Source organism: Haliaeetus leucocephalus, unplaced genomic scaffold (genome assembly GCF_000737465.1).
Source record: "Haliaeetus leucocephalus isolate CR32 unplaced genomic scaffold, Haliaeetus_leucocephalus-4.0 Scaffold450, whole genome shotgun sequence".
Taxonomy (NCBI): domain Eukaryota; kingdom Metazoa; phylum Chordata; class Aves; order Accipitriformes; family Accipitridae; genus Haliaeetus; species Haliaeetus leucocephalus.
The window spans coordinates 8337724-8365395 of NW_010972886.1; the positions used below are offsets into that span (position 1 = coordinate 8337724).

At 35.6% G+C, this 27672-nt stretch overlaps 1 protein-coding gene across 1 annotated transcript in view; it reads right to left on the minus strand.

Annotated features, from left to right (window-relative positions):
• The window catches only part of WDPCP (WD repeat containing planar cell polarity effector), a 90368-nt gene that overhangs the window by 59070 nt on the left and 3626 nt on the right, over positions 1 to 27672 (minus strand). The window contains exons 4-8 of the mRNA XM_010575045.1: positions 25950 to 26020; positions 25641 to 25700; positions 16311 to 16425; positions 12522 to 12655; positions 7889 to 8080 (exon numbers count right to left, since the gene is read on the minus strand). Coding sequence (XP_010573347.1) covers positions 7889 to 8080; positions 12522 to 12655; positions 16311 to 16425; positions 25641 to 25700; positions 25950 to 26020 — 572 coding nt within the window. The remainder of the gene's footprint in view (positions 1 to 7888; positions 8081 to 12521; positions 12656 to 16310; positions 16426 to 25640; positions 25701 to 25949; positions 26021 to 27672) is intronic.

Genomic DNA, 27672 nt, shown 5'->3' on the forward strand with positions numbered 1-27672 from the left:
GAGAGAGAAAACCAATGTCTCTAGAAGAATGAGAGTAGTTAAAATCAGCCAGAAACTTGCCGGTGTTTTTTCATGCAGAAATAAAGAGTGAAAGGAAAATCTCAAACTGAGCCAAACCCCACCCTCAGGTATACCCATAGCATTCTTCACACTATAAACTAAAGCTGCTGACCTGCCACTAATTTTGGAAGCCCCTTCTTTTGAGTGCAGGTGGTATGCAAGTACCATTTACACACAAAGGGGTAACAAATGTGATTAAAAGGCAGAGAGATGTCAAGGGAGGAAATTTGGAAATTTCAGGTTGAAAACAGAAATGCACACATAATGTTAAAGCAGTTTAAGTTTTATTTCCACAGATCACAAGGCAAACCGAACACATAATTTAGCCTTTCATCCTGCAAAGGAGGAGAATAAGAAATTAAGATTTTTTTGGCATACCACCCATTACTTCAGAAGCAACTGATGAATTTATAAACAAGTTATTCGGGATGTTGATCAGACTGATTAGGATATTTTGTTCTGACAGTTTACTATTTTGTCAGCAAAAGGGTTTCTCATTCAAAAGAAAGAAAAAAGGATTATTGCAATTCTGTGGCTGCAAACCAGCTGCTGGTTAATACAAAAGTCTTAGTTACTTTAAGGTGAGTAGATAGGGACATGCAAAGAACCACTTAATGCAAAAGCATCTAATACAGAAGCCAATGCATCCAACTTGTGAAAAGCAGGTAAACCAATTTCAACAGAGTAGTGATCAATGAAAATATATACCAAAGAGGAAATAAAAGATTAAATTACTTATATAGTCTGAAAAACATTTTCTCGCCTCCACCATTCCCTCACCAATGACTTAGCCTCTGCAACTAGTCATTTATGCCCACAAAATGTGCAGTTGCTACTGTGCAGATGTTAGAACTGCTGAAATGTGTAGCTTACCAGGGTGTTAAATTGCATAGCAAGGAAACCTGTAAAAGAGGTTATTTTGGACAAAGGATTACTGTGACCAGAGAGCTCTCTAACCCCAAATAAAGGCAAGGTGAAGTGTTACTGTTTGTTCTGCAGTTTTCCCTAAGAATATGTATAGAGACCCAGGTAGCTGCCTTTCAAATATGTGCAACAGAAATCTTGCCCAAGCAAGTCTTCAAAGCTTCCATAACTTCAGTGAAATGAGCCTTGAGGCCCTCTGGGACTCAGATTTCTGTCTTCCTGTGGCAGGTTTCAGTGCACCGCATTATTCATCTACATATTTTGATCCAAACCAGTGTTCCTCTCTGGACATCTCCTCACAAGCTACAAGAAAGTCATGAAAATCCACACAATAATCAAGCCTATGAGAGATGAAAGTCTGAAAGCACTATTAAATTCTGAAGACGGACTGGCCTTGACGGTTAAGACAATAGAGAAGAAAATATGTGAAACATGGATTTTACAACTCTGTAAGAGTGACTGCTGGAAAATAGAAATGGAAATAGTCACTGAAAAATAAATGTTGTCGTCTGATCGCTTCAGAGTCAGCAAGCAAACTGAATCCAATTAATAATTTTGTTCTGCCTTGTTAGAGCAAAAGTGGGGCAAAATGTTGCTTACTACGTTGAATTTAAAAGAAAGTAAAATCTTATATTTTGGAAGGCTAATTTAATGAGCCTTGAGATGAGAAGCTTCTTTGCTTCACATAATTTTGAGAGCAAATCCTTGAAATGAAGTCTAGGGTAGGGCTGATTGCTGTACATAACACACTTCTAAACTAGGAAAAAGTTCCTGCAAGGAAAGACTATTTGCTGCATTTCAAAACAGAAGCTTTGACATAATGTTTAAACAAATTAGGCTTAAAGGAAACTTTTCTAGACACTACTGTTCATATTCTGGCTGAAAACAAGAGAAACATTTCTCCTTAGATTGGAACAGATAAGCTGCTTCTCATGCATCAGTGGCCTCTTGTGCCTCTTGGAGGAAGAGTACCAAGCCGAGAGACCTCTTTGTTCTGGTTTCCAGTTTTGCTGAATGTAACTGGTATTTGGCACTCTGAAGGGGAAAAAAAAAATGGATATTCTCTTTCATCTGAGAGGGAAGATTTGAGTTTCTCTGTCAGAATTGACTTTTATTATTAATTCTTCATGCTGCTAACTGGAAAACTAAAGCAGAGAGACATACAACTACAGAAACAGGTTAATAAGGCTAAGATAATGCTTTTGAAAGATAAGAAGTCTAACAATCAAAACATCTTTTATTTTCAAGAAGATGGTACTCCATTACCTGCCAATTGTTTTTCTATCTGGTAAGTAGCCACATGCTAGTAAATGTAGTGCACATAGTGCTTTAGCAGTCTAGTTAAAGGAATCTGCAGGGATTCCTTCCCAGTGAGCAGCAGTTCTCCGGAACCCTAAAGGGGAACATTACAATAGCAATGTATCTTTAAGCTAACAAAACATTTGCTTGGGGAATGGGAAGGCAAAACCTGGAGGAGTTCCCTCAGAAGTGGGTAGGACAACTGTAGGATTTGCAGAGGAGGGGACAGGGCAGTGGATCTAAAAAGACAGAGCTGTAATATCACATGGCAGGGTGTATAATCCATTCAACGTTAAGTGCTTTCCATAAATCTTGGGCTAAGCACTTAGCCTTGGATTTCAAGGGAAGATTTCTGGAAGTACTTTGCATGAAGTAAAACCAATTACATTCTGTAAAATAAATAAATAAAAATCTAAAAAGTCCCTTTTAGTTTTGTAACATGTACACTACAAAACCATAGTAAATGAATTTAAATATAGTCCACATAATTTATGCATATTTCCCTGACTAAACGTGGCAGTCATGCACCACTACTGCACATTTATATTGTTTTCCCCTTGCAGTACTGGCCTGTGCTCTGCATCAGCTAATCAGCAGTATGAGGGATACTATACAAGTCAAGTTCTTAAATCCTAAAGTCAGAAATCGTAACAATCCAAGTAAAGGAATCTGTTAATCTATGTAAATAAAGGGCCTGAATTATGCTAGCTAAAATACTTTCTTTCATTTTATGTTTGAAAGAAATAATAGCACTAGCTTGTGTGGGCAGTATCACTCTTCTCAGTGCAAATCTTTGAACACTTAAAATTGAAGTATTTTGCATAGAGTGCTGGGAAAGGATAAAGTCCACATATCAAAACAAATAAGAGTTTTAACCAGTAGTTCTTAAGCAGAAAATTGGCTTACCAGGCAGATAAAAAAAGAAAACAAAAGAAACAGAGAAATAAGCTTGCTGTGACTGAATTGTGAGCCTTTCAGATGAGAAAAATGTTTGATTTATTTTACGGATGTTAAAAAAATGCTTATTTAATTTCACACAGTGAGGCTCCAAATAACAGTAACACTTTAATTAGAAATGTAGAGTGGGAAGTGTAGCGCACACTAGAGTAAAATAGTTTTAAATACATCACTGTGAAGATGGACACCCCCCCCAACCTATTTTTAAACATTTCTAAAATAAAAATGCAAGGCTCCTACTCTAGGTTACTTACTTGGCTGCATTGTATTTACAGTCCCTCATGCAATCTTATTATTTAGATCTTCAGCCAACATTTATTCTTATTTTCTTTCAAAATTTATCATCATCATCTTTATCCCATATTATTCATTGAACTTTCAACCCAATGTGACACCAAGGATTTTACATTCTTTGCTATACGTGTGCGAGAGGTATTTCAGCTATTCAGTCACACATGGTAGATTTTTTCTGAATGCTACAGTAATTGTAGGATAGCTTACTCATAAAAGATCTGCTGTGTTTATTTCACAAGTTTGAGGCACAATGTGGAAGCAATAACTATTAAATATTATCTCTTGGGAGAAAGAAAAATAATATTCTCTCTCAGGCAAATTATTTTTTCCACAAGATTGAAGTATAATTTCAGTGATTTGCAGTAGCACTAAATGGAGTGAAAATAAACATGGCAAAGACAAATGCAAAGTAGTACAGTAACTGAGCCCTGGCATCATCACCTCCTGTTAATTTATGTTTGCAGAATAAAGTTCATGTTGATTTTAACATCACTTTCTCTCAGAGCATTTAATCCAAGGATGATTCCACATCAGAACCTATTTACTCATAGCAAATTGTTTGAAATGATTTCTGGAAGATTCGTCTTCTGGTTCTGAAATCAAAATACCAGCATTATCTCCTCAGGGAGACAATTAAATTAACTTTCTTGATCATTGGTACTTTAACAAAGAAGAAACAAACAAAACCCAAATAATTAAATAAATAAGTTGAAGAATGGATGAGTTTGCTGGAGGAAACCAATACACACAAGAAAGCAGACAAAGTTTCAACAGACAAATACTCTTGCAGCAACATACATGCATGTATATAAATGTACATAGCACACCAAAGCAAAGTCATATGTTAAAGAGGAAAACCCCTTTATTTCTTCAGGGGACAATTCCTCAGCAAAACTTACAGCATTCAACATAGTAAACACTGATCTCAGAAAAAAAATGAAGGGAGTAAAACAAGTCAAGATTTGCAAGGAAAAAGTTCTTTCTGTATTTAGAGGAATAATGTCTACCTTTAGACTTAGTAGTAGCAAATGTTATAACATAAAGCCACACAGCACAACTCAAATCAAATTTATAGCATATTTAAAATGTAAAATGTATTTTCTCCATCAAGTAGAAAAGCTGCTTAGGTACACAATACCCCAAACACTGTATGTGCAATGTGAATCATCCCAATCCAGAACGTGTAGTTACAAGACAGTATCATTATGATGGCCTGAGTTGCCTTGTCCCAGAGCTATTCCTGTCCTCATCCTAATAAGCACTCTTCTGGTGGGCAGCAAATATCACTCAGAAAATTCTTCCAGGGAGGAAGTAGTATCACCTAAGTGCCCTATTTACCTTTGCCCTGCCACAACAATAAGAGTGTCGGTAGCTGGCAGATCTTTTTGTGGTTTTCGTAGGTCAGCACCAAGGTGCTGTAGAATGGCTGTGGCTAGCAGCCATTCACTTCCTTGGGCTTGGTTTACTTCTTCATAAACCCAATATGCCAAACAGCTCTTTACCAGCTAGACATTGAGCAATTCATGCTTTTCTCTTAATTCTAGATAATAATGTTTTATCCAAGCAATACTACTATTTTCCAGTAAAATGTTGGTGGTATTATTTTACTACACTTCTTTTTTTATAAATGCTCCAAACTGAATCAATTCATGCTTCTCATTCTTCTTCTGTTGACAATAATAATTTACTGGGAGAAAATACATATTATTGGTCAAATATGATAAATATGGATTTACTTTCATGCATAACAATGGCATGTCATGTTTTTATTCCAAGTCTATACCTGAGGAACACTACAAATGGTAAGGGAGTACAGGCAAAGAGAGGCAAATAAGAATGCTTACAGAAACACTGTATTTCTGTGGTATGTGACCTAGAGAGTAACTGTTTAGAAGCTGTCTAGAAATGCTAACTACATTTTTGCTCATGTTTAAGCTATCAAACAACCCTCAGAAGTTAAAGGTGTTAAGATAAAGTTCCTCTCCAAGACTCTGTAGGGGAAAAATGTACCTCAGTTAATTGCAGACTGGGGGTTGACGCTACTTCTAGAGCTGCTGGGTTATGACATCCCCCATCCATGCATGGGGATTTAACTACTGCCCATAAGGAGTGCTAGAGAAATCAAGAAAACAAACAAACAAACAAACAAAACCCAGACAGTACCATAGGTTACATGGCATGGATACACAGGGGAAGCATATAGGCAGAGTGTCTTGAGCCTTACACAGCAGCCCACTGAACATGCAAGAGATAAGTACATGAACAGACTAATTGACAACCAGAAAGACAGTTTGTTATCTATATATGACTAAGTTTTCCATAGCCCTGGAATACTGCTTGGTATTTTATTGACAAATACAGGAAAAGAAATTTCATCTGAAGATCTTAGAATTAAAACAGACAAGTACAGGCAAAGAATCAGAAAACAGAAAGCAACTGAACAGTTAAATTTGGCAGTTCTGCTTTTAAAAATAATTTTCTTATATTTATATTATAATATGGGCTAAATTAAAAGGATTATGACTTTAGGCCTAAAGGGTCAGTGAATGCTTATTATCATTATTGTGTTAAGCACCAGTAATGTGCTTGGGACTATACTAGACAGCCTCAGCCCTGAGCAATTTATAGTCTAAACCAGAAAAGGATAAAACAAGGTGTATTGAAAGATGCAGAGTAATGCTGTAATTTGGAAGTCTCCTTATAATATATAAAATGAAATGGACAAAGCTTTAGACTGACAGGATGGTTTCTGTGAATTTCTTAGAAGAAATGAGTCTCTAAAAAACATCTCAGAAATTAGAGATTGCGAACTGCTATGTTGGCATTAAGGAGCTTCCTGGAAGATGTGGGAAGGAAACAAAAGGCATGGGAATGTCGCTGTTAGAACCTGGACATACAGAAGTCATGGTAAGAAATATGATCTGAAATTTTAGTAGGATGAAGTTTCATAATATTGAACTGGCACAGGGACTAGGCTGAAAAAGCTTACAAAGAACAGATGCATGTTTTAGCTATCAGAGTAATTTTTATATATGATTGGGCATAGCTGCAGGGGGAATTGAGAACTGCAGGTGTATATCAGGCAGAGGAGAGAGATGAGTCAAAGATGACTGCTAGTTGAGAGAGGTCAACTGAAAAGAAGTAAAGGAGGCAGAACTGGAGGTAATTTAAACTTAAATTCTACAGTGACTAATGACTGAAATAAGAAAGAAAAACTGTCTCAGCTACCTTTTCTGTTTTGCTTTCAATATATAGAAAATCCCAAGGGGGAAAAACCTCACTGAAATTAATGTTAGTTATCAAAGTAATAATTCCAAGACATTAAAACATTTACATCTTCCCTAATTAAAGAGAACAGGATGTTGTTTATAAGAGCAGCTTATTCTGAAGTGTTACTTAGGGTTTTTCCCTACAGGGAAATAGCCTGTAATACCAACTCCAGAACAGCTGTTCCACAGCTGATCCTCAAGTTTGTGCTCCTCTCCCAGAGTCAGTGCCTTTTTAGTCCATACTAGTAGCGGCATAAGCTAAACTGAAAATAAAACTCCAAATACAGGAGCATCTATACAAGATGCTAGTCCAGAACAGCTTCTATATTTTAAATTCAGGCACCAGTTCTTTTCAGATAGCTTCATTTTTAATTTTTTACCTAACATAAGAAACTGGAATCAAATATTCTTAAATGGATGAAATAAAAATGAAATAGATTAAATGGAAACATCTGCCTAAAGAGGTAAGCTAAGCAAGTGTCAGGAGGAGGGTCAGCTTGTAGCCGAGTTCTGACTTGTAGCTTACATTCCCACCTGTAGATGGGGAATTTTGACTTTTTCATTAAGAAAAAAATTGGTCTCTGATTTGATCAATACTCATAGCAACAATTTAAGCAGCATCTGGGTGTAGCTAATATTTTATAATAAAACACTTAGATGTAAAATGCCTATCAGTTACCATTGCAGACAACATAAAATAATTGCATTAGACAAGCATGCAACAGATACAGTTTCTAACTCAGATTAGAGTTTTCTAGTGGTACTCTAGAAATACCACATACTCTAGAATAGGTACTACTTCTATTTTCAGTGTTAGCAGCTCCAAAGCTATTCCATTATAAAGACCTAACTTCCTTGCTACAGTTCTCAGATGCCAGTTTTGATGTGAAAATAGTAAATACACTAAATAAGGTGCTTTGTTCATTAAATGATGAACCTTTGTTTTTAAGATTAGAATGGCTGATCTTCCTTTCTTATGTTTTTATCCTATCTGTTCTTTATACCTACCTGAATATGCATTTAAGTTGAATCATTATTTCTTTAGCAAATCCAAAAAATCATGTAATGAGAGTTCAGCACTTTACCTCCAATTTGCCATGTGCACAGCCTAATAGCAATAGGTTGGCTCTGTCCCTCTCACAGGAAATAGGAGACCAAGGCCATGCTCCATCACTAGTTGCTGACCACCAGCAAATGACCATATCTTGCATACAGTTTATTGCCAGGTGACGTTTCATCCTTCTACCTTCTGGTCCAAGTATATCAGTATAAGAAATCTGATGGAAGAAAAAATGCAGGAAATATTTGAGGTGATAAAATAGCATAGTAGGAGCAACTGGGAGCATTTACTTTGGATGTGTGAAAGAGAATGCATATATACACAGAGGACTGTGTACATATATCTTCATATAGGCTGTCTGTAAATGTAAAAAATATCTCCTCAGACAGAAAAAGGCATGCTCACACTTTTATCTACGGGGAGGGGATTGGGAAGGAAAGGAATGTGAGTTAAGAAGGAATTTACTGCAATGACTCCAATCAATACCAAAATGTACAGTCATGGTTGCTTGACAGCATCGACCTACACACAGGATTTAAGCTTAGCCATATTAAATGACAAGTTCTGCAAAGCTGACCAGGGAGCTAAGGCTAGTGTTTAAGACATAATAAAATATTAAATATATTCTACAGTGTTTGAGCAAGCCTATATCTTTCTTTTTCCTCCCTAAATTAAGGAATCCACATACAAACATCCGCTTTGGAAGAGAATATATACTTTTCTGCATAATGTGGATGAGCTACAGCATCATGCGTAAAGTTTATGCAGCTCTTGAGAATTGTGCCTCTTTCTCAGGAAGGATTTGTGGAATTTATTATTCAAACTCTGTTATTTTGGAGCATGGTTATTTGAAAACATGAGCAGTGCACCATCTGGGTGACACATGCCAAGGAAATATAGATTGCACCGCATTTCTGCTTAAGGAATTAATGGAAGGTTGATAGCTAGGGGAAAAAAAAACTATCTTGCCATTGCTGGTCAGCAATAATCGAACCACTTTCTGGGGATTAAGCGCATGGCTAAGCCTACTGGACCAGACACTAGCAAAGGGCAGGGGGTCTTCTTATCAGAGAAATGCTTCTGGAGCCAGTCTCACTACATGACAGATTGCTTTCATATTCCTGTCTGCAAGGCAACAAAGGATGGCAGTAATGCGATAATGCCAGAGTGCAATGGGTGTTAAGAACCCGTTGCATTTATGTATTGTATTTAGTAAATAATCAGGCTCATCCAAATTGTGATCTCACCACTCAACCAAGGCCATTAAAATCAAGGTTAATGCTTTAATAATCCTTTGCTGTTTTTTATATGGTCAAAAAGAACCCTTTTCTATTTGCATGGTCATAATATTATTGACCTCTTCATCCCCTGAATACACATCAAAAGGAACTGAAATCAAAGTAATTACCAATGTTGTTCTCTCACGGTAAACATTTAACTCCTTGTACTGTCTCCTCCTTCAGTAAATTGAAATGGATTAAAAAAACACAGATGGGAAAAACTTGCAAAAGGTCAATATTTTCAGAGTATCCTGTGTTTTACTTGTCAAAATACTTAGAAGTGTAAAGATAAAACATATAAAAAGTTAACAGGTAGCTGCTACTTGAATTAAAAGTATATGTAAATAGTTAATTTGGTGACAACACATTTATTAGGATGGAAAAACACAAATACTTTCATTGATATTAATTAGTCCTGTATTGTAGATTTAACTGTTCATAACAATTTCACATGTAATAACAGCCACAATCTTTTGTAAACCTTTATGTCTTGCATTAGACATGGCCCTCTCAAACATGGACTAACGCCACGAAGAAAAGGCAAATGATAACAGTTGTTTTTATATTTTGCTGGTCTTCAAGACTGTAGTGATTCATACAATAAGCCTTCCTTTATTTTTTCAAAGCGTAAATAAAATCCAAGGTGGTATCGTTTAGAAAGGAAGAGGATAAAGAAAGTAGTTCTTCCATTTAGGTATGGTTTAAAAACCCCAACTTTTGGATAAATATCAAACTGTGAGGAAGAAAGCATGGCTGACTTGTTCATATTATTAATAGCACTCTGGCAGTCCAGTACTGCCTAGTGTTCCCTGCCAATTTTGCCCATCATGAGGCTGGACACTGAACAATGTGGAGTTGCTTCTGTCCAGGTACCAAAGAAACTACAATGTTAATATGACAGAAATTTAATTATATCATCACATATGATTGTAAGCATTTTCCTCATTTTAGAAGTGGGAATTTAAACATAAATACTACGTATATTTCTCAAGGCTACACAGAACATCAGAGGCAGAAATGAAGGCTTCACTCAAATTTCCTGAATCTTAGCTCCGTATTTTAATCCCATGGTAGTTCTATACCAGTGCAAGCTACCTTTTAATTCAATTTTTCTTGGGAAAAAAGAAATCAGCACTAAGCAACTGTTTTTTTCTAAAGTGTGTATTGTTACTAACTAGTTTGCACATTTGCAATTGAGGACCATCTTTTGTTTCATTACTACTGATAGCGACGGTAGTGTTGACTGTGTCTGTGATCTTTTAGCTTTTGTAAGTTTGACCAAAATCAGCCATAAAGAACTCTAATTCAATGCAGAGACCTGACATAATATTACTGCAGTAGTGAATAATACTTTCTGCTGGCTCATGCTGGTGCAATTTTGAAGATAATAAAAATTATACTTAGCTGCCTAACTAGCAAGCCTCACACAAAAGAACATTCAATTAAAAAATGCAAATGCCTTTTTTTGGCTGGCAAAGAAATAATCCATAGTGATTCCCACTGATTTCAAGAGAAAGCAAAGTTAACATTGAACATGGAGGCGTTTCTAGAAGCTCAGCTGTGTCAGCAAAGAACTGAACGTAACAACCCTATTAAGGAGTGCAGCAGATATTTCTGGTTTCCTAGGGCAGAGAGAGTTTTCTATGGATTAGGCTTTCCTTCTTTCCCAAGAAAAAAATGCCATAACCATTAGATCCAAAATGGGCCCAGCAATACTCAGAATGAAAATATATTTTCTAAACATAAATTAAGTAAGGAGCTATGGTGCTCACAATAAAATAAAGGCAGTCTTCAGCTCACCACAGCTTCTTCATTAAAGTTTAGCGCCATTACCAAAAAACCACACCACACACCACAGTCGCTTCTAAAGCACAACCCTAACAAACACCATAGGCCAGGCACAAGCGCACATCATTTTAAAGTAAACTACGTATCAGCTCAGTTCCTGGTGAACAGTGAACTGTCTCAAATCCACGTTATAGAGGTTGGATCAATCTCGCAAACACAAGTCATTGCTGAAAAGAGGCCCTGAACTGAAACAGCCTGGAAAATGTATTAGATATTCATCCTAGCAGAAAGTATTTCTACGAAGCAAGTTAAAACGTATTATGGCAAAACTTAAATTAAACACATCCTTAAAAAGCTTGCCTTGCAGATGCAAACTCCCTTATGTGAGGAAGCAAATTACTGAGGGGTTGTCAAGGGGAAAATATTTGCTAGCACAAGATTGTTTTCCTTAACATCCTGTCTGAAATAAATACAAACTCTCTCTTTTGCTCACTACATCTTTCTACCTTTCTTGGGCAAAGGCTTGTCTCTTCTTCATTCTTGCAGTGAATTGGATGCAGTCCCTTTCCTACTCTGCCTGTTCAAAGTTAATTGCTTTGGCTGATTATTTTTTCATAATGTTGCAGTGCCAAGCACTTTCACCTAAGGTCAGCCACTGCCCTGATGCCAAAGAGCTTATGGTCAAAATAAGTTATGCCTCCACAGCCTAATACATCCAAGACACAGTGTAATTCAGCTTGAGATGAGCTGCTTTCTACAGACATCCAAACTGGCTAGTTTAAAGCCACCTCAGCTACCTGTAGACTACCTTTCAGCTACTGCTGTGACTGTGGTATAGACACACCCATACATAACAGGCTGGAAAAAAAGGAGTATTTTAATCTTCACTGTATAAGTAGTGAATTGAGAAACAGAGGTACCAATTCACTTGCCTAAGGTCACATACATAGTTTGTCAGTGGTGAGAAACTCAGCTACTGTATCGAGTTCTAGCTCAGTGGCTTAATTGTAAAACCAACTCTCCCAGCAATACCATTACTGTAACTAGAGGGAACATAAAGATTTCTGCAAAGAATTACAACAATCTTGGAGCTCAGACAGATGACCGAATTATCACAGCTTAATGAATTTGTGTATATCAGCTGAGCCATAGTAATTGACCATGTGTGTGTTTTTAGCCCACAGCAAACAAGAGGTAAAACACATGAGCTTAAACCTTTTACACTGAGGTTTACCATTACAGATTTTGCTTCATGCTTGTTAGATGCTGAGAATGTGCAAAGGGTCAGTTACTGCTGCTCAACTGACATGAGGTAATCTGTTAAGTAGGGGTAACTCAACTGTGTGTCTGAGCCCTTAACCTAAATGCAGTAGAAAATTGGATCCCTCTTGGCACCGTATTTTAACTCATTAACTCAGAATGCCATGTAATTTTTTTTGACTTTTCAATAACTACCATTTTTAGAATTTGAGCTGTTCTGGTCAGTTATATAAAGGTTTGCAATTTATACTGCTATATGGTATCAGCAAGTACCAGTGATTCAAAATGTAAAGTTACTGCAGTATTTACAGTCACCATTGACAGCTATACCTTGAAGTCCAAACAAGAGATTTTTTCCAGTTTTTTGTTTACATCGGGAGAATCCATCTTCTTTGTAAACTGAATAAAGCAGAGTTGGTTATGGTCCTCAAATGACAAGATGATGAAATTGTCTGTAAGAACAGCTGAAAAACAAATAAAAATTGTCACCACTGTAATACCTGTTTCTAGTAACAAAACAAATTACTGAACCATCCACTGAGACATTGCAAAAAGCAATTTTTTCAAGACAGTGTCTTAAATATTACATTGAAGCCTCTATAATCTCCTAAAAGACATCAATGTGTCATCCTGCCAGGACCTTCTTGGAAATAAGAAATAAAGCCTAGGGAGTACTCTGATTACATAAACCTGAATAAATTATCTCATATCAAGTTACCACTACATTCAGATATATGTTTTATGCCCTCCCACATTAATTTTCATCTCGGTTCAGCCTTCAATTTTTTTTCTTATGGTAACATCCATTTTGGAAATGCACCTAATACAGCATATCTTGTGTTAAAGATGATAAATGCAAATTAGTACTTGAGGTGTATCTGGTATTTTGACATTGTAGGGTTCTGGGTGCTGCTGCAGACACCAAGGAGGCTGTTCCATACAGGATTATGCTTTAGAGGGGTTATGAATTTGTTGAAAGCTTCACATGGGGGTACCCAAAGAATACAGGTAACCAAGATGGAGCAGACTCCCTTGAAGTCTGGAAAAATGCAGTGGAATCCCTGCTGTTGTCATAAGGGGGTGTTAGACCAAAATAGTTCTAAATAGAAGTGACTAACTAATTTGACAATAAAAATTAATTAGACAATAGTATCTAGGAATTTTCTCAAGTGTTATCCAGTTATTCAAGCAGTGCCCACATTTAAAGAGATGTCTGAGAATGAAGTGAGTCATCAGGGTAACTAGTACCAGATCATTGTTAATGAGAATCAGGATTAAAGTATAGCTAGCAAGCTATTTTCAGAAAGTAAACTGAGAAACCTCTGCTAAAAGGAAAATGCCAAGTAAAGTGGAACCGGATTTAAAAACAAACAAACAAAACCCTGCAGAACAACCCCTGAAAAACAACAAAAAAAAGCATTTGTGACTAATATCCTAGATTCTTAAATGTATTTTATATATCCTTAAGTAGATTGGCAGTTTAGTCTTACATATAAGCATTGAAAACTGGCTTCTCAGCTTTGCTTTGATTTAGTCTGATTGACAATGAGTTGCATTTTCCAATAGTCATGTACTGGCACAGCTCTTAAGTATCTGGTATGCAAATGCTAAAGGGTAAAGTTTAAAGCCAAATAATTGCCTTTGAAATGTAACATTAACACTAGCTTTTGGAAAAAAAAAAAAAAGAAATGGTGATAAAGAATCTGACATGGTGAGTTAGAAGCTATAACTGAGATCCTAAACATACATGAAAATTCAAAGGCACTGAGTATGGTATCCTCAATATGTACACAGTTAAAATATTTTTATATCCTCACAGATATAGTTTACATTAAAGATGACCTACGGCACACCTCAGATGCTTCTGAAATTTGTTTTCATTGAAGGAAAGAAAGCAGGATTCAAAGATCCCTGGGCAGGTATGAATGAGACTAGCAGTCCCCTGATTTTCAGCATCCATGGTTGTCCTGGGCAGGAGTGGAGACTAGATCGACATGAAAGCAACTATGGGCATAGTTAGACCACTACTCAGAGAAGACCCATATGCTGCAGAGTCAGATTACCCTAAAAAGGCAGGCAGTGTAGTAAATATTCTATATACTAGTACTGCAAGACCTCAGTGCCACAAAATAATTTAGAAAATGAGAAATACTGTTTTCTTTTAGGAAAGCAATTTTTTCTAAAATTTCTAATTAAACTAATTTTTATATTTTGGTAATAAATAATAAAAATTGGGAGGACTTTATTAGAGGCAGAAGGATACATTAATTCTGTATTTTGTGCACACGATCTCACCTTTATTCCAAATGTTAAGAGGATATGCTACTCGTGAGTTAGAATTAGAACATTTCATAAGTAATTTTGGCAGACTGTAATCCTTATCCATTTCTACATATACACAATTGTTAAAATAAGAACTATTATTTTTATACAGACTTCTGTATTAAATATCAAATTTCTTTTGGCCAACTTTATAAACACAACCCTAATTCCAACCTAGATTTCGAAAGATGTGCAATAATGTTGGATTAAAGTTAATTTATTCTAGGACAACATTATGTTGTGGTTCTCACATAAGGATAGTTCAGTATAAAAATTTGTATTTTGAACAGTATTTGCGTGAGTAACAAAAGTATCTTCTTTTGTTTTTCATGAAGATAATAAATGTATTGCAATGACAGGTATTGAGGGTTTTGCTTTTAGTGAACAGAAGCAGTTCTATTTCACCTTCAGATGTGGGTATTACCAAACATGGAGGTTTAAGAAATACTTGAATAAGTGAAAAGAAGGACAAACCATTATATAATGTTATTTATAGCAGTTGGAGTGGTATAACTGTAGGAAAACAGTTGCTTTATTATTGCTTTAGTTGTAAGCTTTTCTAGTTAGCAGTATTTTTTAAAAAAAATTTTATTTCTATGACATATTAAGCCAATGTAAGGCAAGATATGTATAATTTAATTATATATATTTATATATTTTTTTTAAAAGACAGAGTATTCTATATAAGTTCTGCAAACAACTTCAATTTGGGTATAACCTTAGCTTCCATGCTTTCCTACTTTTTGTCACTGAAAGTATGAAATCCTCCCTCTGGAAACAGAGGGCAGAAAAATCTGAGATGGAATTAGTAGTCTAGTAACTTAAGTCAAGAGTGAAAAAAAGGAGTCAAGACATTAAATGTGTTCTATGCTCTCTGATTGAAAAAAAATTAGGTTAGGGTTAAATTTTTTGATACTGAAGATTCTACTAACATAGTTATATTAATGTTATTTTTCAAGACTAAACTACAATATATTGATAAGAAAGGATCAGAGCGACACAGTATTGCAGGTTTCTTAAAGAACCAGGCCAATATTCAATAGATGCTTGGGTATGGAAGAAAATACATCATTAAAGATCAAAGCTAAATCTAGCATATATTCTTATTAAAAGGACATGATTTGGGTCTACTTTTTAAGAATTTGGAAGATAATGAACATGTAATTTGGCTCGCACCAGAATTCCATATTCTTGATCATGCAGATGCCAAGACACCTGGTTGAGTTCTCAGTGGAGTTCTGCAGAAACACATTGAAAAAGCTATAGTCGTATTATAAAGCTGTTGAAAAGAGGTACATTTTCATAAATTTTCTTCTGCATTAAACTAAAACTTCATTTTTAGCAGTCATTACTTAATAACAATAGTGAGATTGTGGAAATCTAGAAACTAAATCAGAACACTTCCACATAACTAATGTTATCCAGCCTTTTCTAATAAGTAAATATTTTAATAATAACTATCCCATGTAATTAATCAGTTGGCTAATGTTTAGTTCTGTCCCATTTTCCCACTTATGAAATAAACATGACAAGTTCAAATGGCATGTTCACAGTGATTAAAACTTGTAAGAAACTGAATTTTAGAAACCCATTCAGTATTTGACAAGCCTCAAAACTCTGATGTCAAATATTATTCTTAAAGTGTTCTTAGTCCTGAGGGTTGTAACTATGGCATTACATGCAATTACTTGTTGTGTTTGCAAGTCCCCAGTGGCAATAATTAGTCTACCTGTTGACATACTGTTTCTCTACTCTATTGTTAATGTAGGCAATTGATTTGCACGTGGGTGTAATTACCATCACTGATGGTGTCGGAGATGAGCTTCCCCACCAGGGTCCTGTCAATCACCACTTTCTCCAGCTGCGGCCCAGAAAGGCTTAGGGACACCAATATACCTGAGTGAAAGAGGAGCTACATCCAAATAGTGAGAAAACAAGAATCAAGAATCATTAATAAAGTGAAACGTTCCAAGGTACATATTAGCAGCTGTCCATTACACAGTAATCTAATTTTCAAAATTACAAAAAGGACTTATCATTGATGTGAAGATGTCTTACGATGACTTTGAAAGCTTTTTCAATGAAAGAGATGTAATATGACACTGAATAACATGGGTACAAGAATTACAACTGCTGAACACTTGAAGAAGATGCATGCTAAGTCCCCAAATGTTGCATAAAATGTACTAATTAGTTTGTCAAAAACAGAGATCAAAATTCTGTCCTGAATGAGTAAAGGGATGATGCTGATCACTCTATCATCCATGGACCTGTTTTTTTCTGTATAAAATAACTGCATAGCCTGCATGAAAAAACATATAAAGTTAGGCTTCATGTAATTTTATATTAGTATCACAGGTTAAAACCAGCACCTTTTTGCTATCCTTGTTATTTCTGATCATTCATATATTGCTTAACTTAAATAATGGTGCCCTACCACAGTGAGCTCCTAATAAATACATATACTCCTTGGCATAAGGTTATAGATGTCTCTCTTAGAAAGAAGGAAGTTAAACCATTAGACAGAATAGTCAGAGGCTTATTTCAGAGTTAACAATATTTCTGCCTAATTAATCTCATTTAAATGATACATATCATCTTGAAGACTAAGTCCCAGTATTTATCAGCATCTTCGGATGCGTATCTTGTATGAGAGAATGTTCAGTGGGAGGAGTTATGAAAATCATTTCTTTTTGCATAATTAAACGACTAAACTTAGTCATTTTCTGAATGCAACTACTACAGCAAAGAAATTCAGGAAATAAAACCCATAAAATTCCCTGCTCCATTGTGAGTTGACCTCACTTTGCAAATTACTCCAGTAGCAGGAGTATACAAAAAGCTTTATTAGAGAGATATTGTTTTCTTAATAACACGGTAAAAGAGAAAGTCAGGGGTTTATAAAAAAATTTATGACCATATTAATTGTTTAATTCATTGCCAAACTTGACTTCTGAAGAAACCTTGATGTAAAAACAGTGAAAAAATCACTACTGTGACTTTGATCTTCTCATGCAGTACTGAAAACACAAGAGTATTTTAATTCATCTTCCAGTGCCACCTCTGATCCTGCAAGCTCCTGGATTAGATGACCTCAGTGTATAAGTTAAAGAAGTTTCACACCAGCTCTCATTCCTGCTACATGGCAGCAGTTCTGAAGGACTCATTCTGGCAGCTAGGTTCATCTCCCTCTAATCAGTAAAATAAAATAAATAAAATCATTATTTGTTCAGCAGAGGCTATACTAGCCCCAGACTTGCTGAACAATCTTTTCTGCCAAAAGAATCCTTGGTGGAAAGACCATTGCAGAAAAGTACAGAGGGCTCACCAAAGGCCAGAAATCTGGGACTCCAGCTCTTACTTCTACCTAGCAGCAGATTTTTAAAGAAATCTCTCTGCTTTTAAAAAACTTACTACTAGAGAAATTCTTGCTCTTGTAGTAGAATTTGGCAGAAAAATATCTGTTTTATGCTAGAACTGTGAGACAAGCACAGCTGCAATACACTTTTTAGAACAACACACTGGTACATAAATACCAGGCAAACTTTCTTGCAGTGAGATCTACTAGATTGTATAGTAAATAAAAAGTAGGGACAGGAATGGTGTGATCTAATTGAGCTTGCCTCTTGTGCAATGCTCTACTCCCAGTAATTTAGCTATGAAAACTCTCAGTTATACATATATTGCTGTATTACTATAGCTCTGTGCTCTCTGCAGCAAAGAACAGGACAAGTATATTTAAATAAACTACCTTCTTGCCCTGAGTAACATCTTTAACCAACATTTTTCCAATCTATCTTCCTGTCACTTCACAGTAGTTTGAAAATAAATTCTAGTGACATCTGAAATAGAAACAAAAAATATCTGTGATGTGAAATGGATTTTTTTAAGAACAAATGATCATTTCCCATCCTGCCAAAATCTAACCATGCATGCGTTTGATAAATATACATATAGTCAATGTTTCAATATTCCCTGTCATGACAGATGTCCTTTAAGGTTTTGTTCTAGTAAAAATGTTAGACACAGTTATATGCATGCAGCTTTTATTACGATCTTTCAAAACTTCAATTTATCCTTATGTTGAAGTTAGATTAGATAAAATCACAATTTATTTCCAATTTGATAATGTTAAGTCCAGCAAGGTTTGACTACGGTTAGCTATAATTGTCCAAAGAACCTAACTGAAAAAGTGAGGGTTGAAACCCAGAAGTTGACAAACTATGATGCAAGCAATGATCAATCAAAATTACATAAATACTCTAGAAAGATTAGTTGTAAATTACTGAATGAGTATCAGCCTGCCAGAGAAAAGTAAACCACCCCAAATCCTTCAGTGTTAGGTGCCAACAAGAGAGCTGGTGCAGTCATATAAATAAACTCTCCAACTTGTGTCTTCCACAACACCTTTGCTTGGGAGCTATGTTCTTCCCTCAGAAGATGTTACTGTAATGGTAGGTTGTTCCCATGCTTCCTTTCCCTGCAGGGAGTGAGAAGAACAAGCTGGAGCTCACCTGGGAGAAAAACTTAAGTGAATCAGAAGTCTGTTTGCAGCCTCTAAGTTTACCTGACAGAGTAGGGATATGTATCACCCATTCAGGTAAAGAGGAGAGGCAAAACACAGGAAAAAATGTGTTTTGATCTGTAGATGGTCAATGATCTTTAATGACTGCATTATGTAATGGGGCCACATGCTTGTCTTTCTGCTGACATCTAATATGTCCATCCACTGTGCTGTATAGAGACATGCTTGCCAACTCGGCTTGAGAGGAACAAATACGGTTAGGATTCTTTAACTCTTAAATGTTACAGGGTGTAAATTCACTTTATGCCTATATGTTCATTTCCTGATAATGGCATAAATCACACCTGTTACAGAGCTAGAATAGAAATCTATGAAAACTGCTCCAGTGTATGATGACAAGACATTTATATAAATATAAAATATTGTGCTAATGGGTGTGCTTTGCTTTACATCTATGAAGCTAGTTACTAAACCAATGCTATGTATTTTCAATATTGCATAGATCTCTCTCTGTGCTATCTGTATGGCATGATAGAATGACAGAAAGTAGATAAAAATAATATATTTCCATGGCTTTTATTGTTTCTCCCATTGTGCTCCCTCCTCCTTTATTTTTACAGTAAAACATTCTTTCCTATTATTTTCCACAGAAGTTTGAGATATTTGGGCAAAATTTAAATTTTAATTTAACAAATTTTTGCTATAATAACTTACCATGGTTGGTAAGATACCTGTGCTCCACAGGTTTAAGTCCTTCCCTCTAGGAATTTTAGAATCTAAATTTAAAAAGTAAGTCAGAGACCTTACACACTATATGGCCATGTGAGGTCAGTATTTCTTCCACCTCCCTTTAAAAATCCCTTGGATTAGAATGGGGGCTTTTTTAAAAATAGTTCTTAAAGTTTACCATTAAATACAAGCAGTTATTTAAATAAAGCAGGGAAGTGGCTGAGTCACCATCCCTGGAGGTATTTAAAAGACGCATAGATATGGCACTTAGGGACATGGTTTAGTGGTGGACTTGGTAGAGTTAGGTTAATGGTTGGACTCAATGATCATACGGTCTTTTCCAACCTAAATGATTCTATGATTCTATGATTCTGTATTATCTTTCATCAAAAATATTCTGCAAAAGAGAAAATATTTGTATGGTCAAATTGAAACTTCACTATTTCAATTCCTTCCCACTGTGTAGTCTATGCAAAGACTGTTACATGATAATAAAATTTAGGTGCTGTTATACATAAGCTTGCATAGTTAAGCTCCTATTTTGGTGGATGGGAGCAGTCCAATCATAAGCACAAATGAATATAAAGCAAATGGGGAAGACTGCAAACTTGGCTTGAATACAGATACACAGTGATCCAACTCCCAAAAGTACTGCTCAAGGGAATTGCCCATCATTGCTAAGGAATAAAGCAAATGTAAGAGGCATTATTTACACAAGACACGAAGTCATTCCATCTAACAGATATCAAATTAGGGAAAGAAACTCACAATCATGAAACACATCACAAATTTTTCAGACTGAAGTACTGCAATGTGAAAAACAGAAATTAGAAGGGTCATCTCTACAGCTTTAACAGTCTCAAGGTGTTCCTAAACAAAATACGACAGCATGACTTCATACCTATTGGAAGAATAGGCATAGCCTTTGTACTTGAACATAGTCCAAGTAAAATGTTTGGGCATTTGGCCATTCAACACGCTGGGAAGAGATGGCCACTTAATTTCTGTGTTACTGAGAAGTTGAATGTGAAGACTTTGATAGAAGGAATTATGCACTTTATGTGCCAAAATTGGTTCTCCAATGAGCAAGAAAAACATAAGAAGGAGCAGAGGATACTCAGGGGAAGACTTAGGCCTTCCCTTCCCCAACCGCAAAGTGCTCCAATATGTATTTGAGTTACCTTTTATTAAGCAAAGGGCTTCAGTACAGGCTCATGACTTACGGACTTCAGTAGAACTTAAGCATGTACTTAAGTGGATTCCTTTATCCTTGGAAGCCTTAGCCCTTGACTTCTCATTCATGCAGCTTAGCTGCTTATCAGCCCTTCTACCTAAAAAGATACCTGCAGAGCAAAGCCAGGATTTGCTTCTATCTGATTAAAATTGGAAGAGAAGGAAAATATGCCTGTAAAAAATATTGCTGCAAACTGTTTTCCCTTACAGAACCCAACTGACAAAGGAATATGCAAAAGGAGAGGAGAACTGCAAAGCATTTCTTGTTCAAGCAGGTTCCCAGGGTTTTTCCCCACCTCTTCATTCCAGATTGCTTTCTTAGCCACCCTACTGTAATTACTCTGTTGCATGCCTTATTACAGATGAAGTTACTGTTGTTACACGTTACTGTTTCACAATAATCAATGCATTTGTACTTCTCGCTCTAAATCTCTAAAACCACACAACACATTAATGGTTGTGATCAAAAGCAACCAAAAGAATTTGATGAGGGTAGTGTTCCTCTTAGTAACTGGTGATGGGTACTAGCTTCTCATGTATTCTAGCCAGAATGTCTTGATTTTGATATCAGACGTGCTGCTGTATGTCACCACATATCTTGCTAAATCAGTTTGCCTATGGGCATTGTAGTTGATACAACAAGCCATGTCAGCAAATATTGTTGTGTATCTCAATTCAGAATCCAGTTCTAAGTATGTCAATGATGGTAACACAAAAACCATCCATATACATATGTAAATTGCAACACAAATCAAATTAAATCAAATCAAAGTAATTTAGCAAAGAATATATAAATCTTTTTCATTAGCAGGCAACAGATATGATTCACAGGTAGTGCTTGGCTTTTATACAATAAAATAATTCAGTGTTGGCATGTGTTTAAATCTACATCGTAATGCAAATGTAAAACTAAAAAAAGTTGGAAATCAAATGTTTCGGCTAGATCTCATTGATTTTTACTACCTTATATTGTAAAACTACACCTGAACCAATGGCATCATTTCATAGGATTGATTTCGTGGTTTTGTGGCAAAACTTAAAAGCATTCCAAAGAATTAGAGAAGGAGACCAAGAAGAAGGGAAGCAGCCAGAACTGAGTTGAGTAAACTCAACAATATTGATAAAATTAATTCCTTAGGTTATTACTCCTTGGCAAGGAAAGCCGAGGAGTAAATTGTTTATTCAATTACAAACAATACAGTGGCATCTTATTGTAAAGACTTCTTTTTTTCTGTCATCCTTCTTTTATGGTCTATTTATTTTCCTTTGACATCAGCTAACTGAAGATTACAGGATTGTTTCAGCAACTCATCACAGGTCATTAAAGTTGGGGCTCAGAAGTACCATACAGAAATGATGTACGTTCAGATCCTATCGGAACAAGTAGGAACAGAGCTAAAGAAAAGACCTTAAGTCCTTTAGGGCTCAACTAAGCTCTTTTAAATAGGAGAGCAAGCTCCTTGACAAAAATCCCTGTACAGTCTAGGTTATGTTTACATGAACTGGCACATGATCTATTTCAGAAGCTTTAAGCAGTACTAGAATGTGTACTTAGGACTGCAAAAATAAAGGTCAATGGATTTTTCTTGGCAATGGACAAGGAAGTAAAGATGAAACTTCTAATGCACTGATTGTATAAAAAAAAGTAATAGGGTAAATTCTGATGTATAAAATGAAACATTAAGAAAGGTAGAAAGCTGGGCCAGCATTGTAGTAGTTCTAGGCAAACTCATATAGAAGAGCCAATTTTGAGAAATACTTTCATACAATGGGTAAGATAATCTGCATGCAAACTAACTAGATTTTTCATTGAGGCATATGCATGAAGTCTAATTGGTCATTTACACACAAAGAGTTAACATGACAGCACACTCATTTTTAGCAGATGCATGCTTAAATTTATAGCCCCCAATTTTTGCCTGTGGGCTAGTCAGAAGCTGGAAGTGCTCAAGGAAGCAGTGAGGGATTAGGAACAGCAATGTTTAGGTTCCAGAAGGTACACTAGCAGCAGTGCTATGCTTGTTTTTCACAAAATCAGAGGGAAATCATACTACTTTCTTAAATGATAGTCTTGTTATCATTGTATCACCTTTCAGATTTTTTTCCAGTTTTCTGTCTTACTAAAGGTACAAGAGCCACAGAGTTTTTGGATAGCACATTGTTATTACAACACAAAGGGAACTCTTCCTGGTTCAGCTAAAGATACGGCAGATTCAAATACATAGAACATTTGTTGAAAAACACGATGGCTGTTGAGTTAAATGTTAATTTCTATAAATGAATTTATTTGACATTGTATTGCTACTAAAAAAAACCCAAAGAGCTAAAAAAAAATATACTATAATTAAACAGTGTACTCAGATTTATCCCAAATCACTGAAAATTATGACAGAGTAATTCACTACATGCTCTCCATGCTGTTTTTCTGACATGTTGCTTTCTATCACACTTGAAAGTTAATGCAAACGTGGACTCTTCTTTTTCCACTAGCAGCTGCTCTGGTATCCATCCAAAGTAGCATGTGAATACAGTAGTGCTATGACATAGATCACACCATTATGTGATAAACGCTTTCTGCTGAAACAGTTCATTAGTCTCCTACTTAGAACTAAAAATTAAATGTAAAACATCTTTTCCAGAAGCTTCAGAACATTTGTACCAAAAAGGGAGAGTCCAGATATTCCTGCAAAATGCTCAAAGAAAAACAAACCATTTGACATAAAAATTGATAGAAGATGGCTTTTCTGTTCTAGACTCTCCCAGATTATTCATTTTTCTCTGTTTTATTTTCATTTGTTGGAGAGCTTATATTTTCAGGAAGACAGAAAGTGGAATAATAGAATTGTTTTGGCAGAACATTCTAAACCCTGTTGGAGACTTCAATTATCAGCCATTATTATATAAAAAAAAAACATTTTGTTTTGTGATTGAGAAACCAAAAGCAGAATTTAAGGAGAGATAAATTGCTATGATTTTTATCTATAACTTTAACTCTAGCTATGTCATAAGCTAAGTACTATCACTTATGCTCTGACTACACAAGCCATCTAAAAAGCTCTAAAAAAATACTCAATTTATCAAGCTACCCCTTTACATGATTCAATCCAATATAGAGCCAGACCTAATATACTAAGACAAAAACATCCATCTCTTTTCTTTCCCATCTTCTACAAGAAATAAGTAAAATTGTATTTGTCTCCTTTTCGTTTATGTAAGCCTGAAACTACTTAGAGAATGCTTAGTCAAAAAAAAAACTTTTATACAGAATTGATAGTCAACCAAAGGTGTTAAATTATAAAGGCAGGACAATCAAATTTTGGCAAGAAGTTCACTGTTCCACAGTATGTATTGGTAAGGAATGCAGGTGGATGCAGATAGATGTGAGGGGAAGGAAAATGATAGAGGGAGAATGGACAGGGAAAAAAAATGAAGAGACAGCAAATTGGGAAGCTGATGAATACACTCATGGCTAATTGACTCAGGATTTCTTAACCAAATTCCTTTCCTAATCAGAACAATAATAACAGAAAAAAAAAGAGTCGTTTAAATTAGTATACAACTAATACTTAAATCAGTGATAGAAGATCAACATTCACAGATATTTACTATGTAATCTGTACATGAATAATATACATTTCCTACCTGTAAGATCTGATAGGCAAATGTAGCTTAGACAATAATGTCTTTATTATTGATACAAAAAGACTATATACTACTTGGCATGTCAGGTATTTAAAAACTTCGCTATACTTAAAGACATTTCTGGAATTTCAGCTGTATAACATTCAAATATTTAATATTATTCCTGCTGACACACATTTGGAACTCCTTGAATTAGAAGAAAAAAATTATGACTCTGAAAAAACATAGAAGTTAGAAGACAAAAATTTCTTTTTAGGAATGGTATTAGTAATATTTATAAGTATTCCCCATGCCAAAGCAGTTTCAAATATGATGCACATTCCTCATGAAAAATGAAGACTGCAGAAACTTGTAAAATACATATTTTTTCAGAACAAGCTCATGATTAAGGAGCTAGAGCATGTAACATGTTCAGATCTCCCACCTACCCTACTGTTCTGTGTTAACAAGGATGCGACAAGCTGTTTCTTGTACACAATATGTGGAACTTACATAGACAGAGAACATAGCTACATGTGCCACATGTCACAATATCTTTTGTACCATAACTTGATTAACGATCTAGCTGGTTTAGAATTATAGCTTCCCTCCCATATTACACAAGTACAAAGATTTGCGACAGACATGTAAATAATTAAGATATAAAAATGTAATATAACATAGATTCCCCACCTGTCTATATATTTTAACTGCTCCCTTAGCCTGCTATTTTGAAGTACAGGATGCTTTCAGTTTCCCCAAATAATAATAATAATCTCACAGAATCGGGGTCCTTTAATGTAATTTTTCTTGTTCATAAAAACCATTTTTTTGTTTTGTAGCATTTATTTCATGTTAGAAATTTAAATAAACACAATCTAGGTAATAAGAGCCCATACATTAAAAAAAACCCAATTATTTTCTGTGTTAGTTAAGTTTTTAACACTATTGCATCAATCACTGAATGGCTGTTCGGCTCCACTGGCTGAACATTGCAAAAGCTTGTCAAAACATTTTACCTGACAGATATGTTTGTTCTTCCATTTGCTCAGCATACATTGACTGTTTTGCATTAAGTCCTAAAGGACAACAGAAAACAGAGAGTGGAGTTGGCAGTATACATTGTCACTATCAGTTAACACACTTCTGATTTTCAAGTTTATAGATGAAATATGCCACACAAAGATGCAGCTGTTTTAGAACAGCCCACCAGACAAAGCACATTTATCATCACTGGGAGAGTTGGATCTTTATGAAAATTAAAGCTGTTGAAAGAGGTTTGAAAACCGGATTATATGTTGCTGTACTTGAAACTTTCTGAAACATACCTCTACATCCTTGAGTGTATCTCGCAGTTTGTCTGGTCGCTTGTTTTTCAGTATCCAAGGATAATCTCGAGCTGGCAAATAAAAGTAAAAACCAAAAAAGATAGAGAAATATGTATACATAGGCAACTATATAAGTATGTGTGCATATATATATGCATGCGTGTGTGTGTACAAACATACATTTATATACAATAAAAAAAAAGTTCTTCAAGTTGAGCTTCCTTTTCTGTACAAAGACAAAACTAAGATTTCTAGGAGTTACCTTAAACGTAAAATTTACCTATAACTGAAAGGAAATGGCTATGGTTTCTATTGGTTTCTATTGTCAAATGATACCCTTTTGAAAGGTTCTGTCATATGAACAGTTAGCATGAAATATCCACACTGACTATGACTTCACCATGGCAATTGTGTACAAAGCTCTCAGGATGTAGCATCTAACCCACCTGCTAAGCACTTGCAATGAGAAAGCATCTCACATTCAGTATGTTAACTCAGATTCAAGTTATCAAACCCTAAACAGATACTATTCTTTTGAACTAGCATTTCATTGCCTAATTTCAAAAAGCAGGCACTAACGTGTCTGCAAAATATATATGCATGAATATATGCATATATAGAGGTATTAACAACAGGTAATTGTGAACGCCATAACTTATATTATGGAGTATAGTTATTTATAGGGTTCGTTCTTGAAAATTTGGTCTGAAGAATCTGCCAAGTCAAGCAAACAAGAAACTGCATGACTGCTACAGTCCTTTAACAAATTTATTAATGTTCAGCAAACTATTTTGAAAATTCTGGCCTAATACACTAATCCTGAAACCAGGAGGCAAGGCTTCCTCTGGAATTGCTAGCAATTCGATTGTTTCATCGCTGAGAATCAGGCCCTAATAACTTGTGAAATTTTATCATTTAAAAGTGAGGAGTTTTCTGTTCATAAGTATACAATAAAAACCATGAGAAACTAGAACACATTGTCTTTTAAAATCTAGCCTATTTAAAGGAAACCTGATGAAAAGTTTTGAGCTCCAAGCTGTCAGTTTGTATGCCAACTTCCAGACTGAATGACTTAACAGTTGTGTTTAAACCTTCCTGCAAAAAGGAGCTTACAATAGAAGTGCTATAGAGTGAAAAAATGAAGGATTTCATATATCAACAAAAGAGCACACCAACATACAACTTCTCTTTGTATTTTCTTGGACTGAAGCCAATGTTGGTGGAACTGTTATGATAATATTAATTAGGCATGTAAGATCACATTTTCAATGGGTGCCTTCATAAATACTGGAATATTTATCCACATATGCAAAATGGGAAATTGCCTGTACAGATACCAAACTACATACACAAATCAGCAGCTGTGAATAAAGTTACCCAGTACTCCTCTTTAAGAAATGTGCCATACAGTGCTTTGTGCCTAGGCCACCCCTGTATTTACAGCAACAAGGTGCAGTAGCTTGTGTTCCTTTTGCATGTCACACGTATAAAAGATAACAGTTGGGGCTTCTGTATAATGGGGTTTATCTGGGCCTGCTTCTCTTTTCATACAGGCAGTGCCTGTAAGATAATGCTACGCAGAGCACAAGGGATGTAAATCCATTATGCTCCTCCCTAGTTATAACCCTTTCTCACCTCCCCACCTTTACAGAGCTGTATTGATTCTGCCTGACACACAACCCTCCACAGTGGGTGTAGATTTACCACATGGCTGTGTGCACCT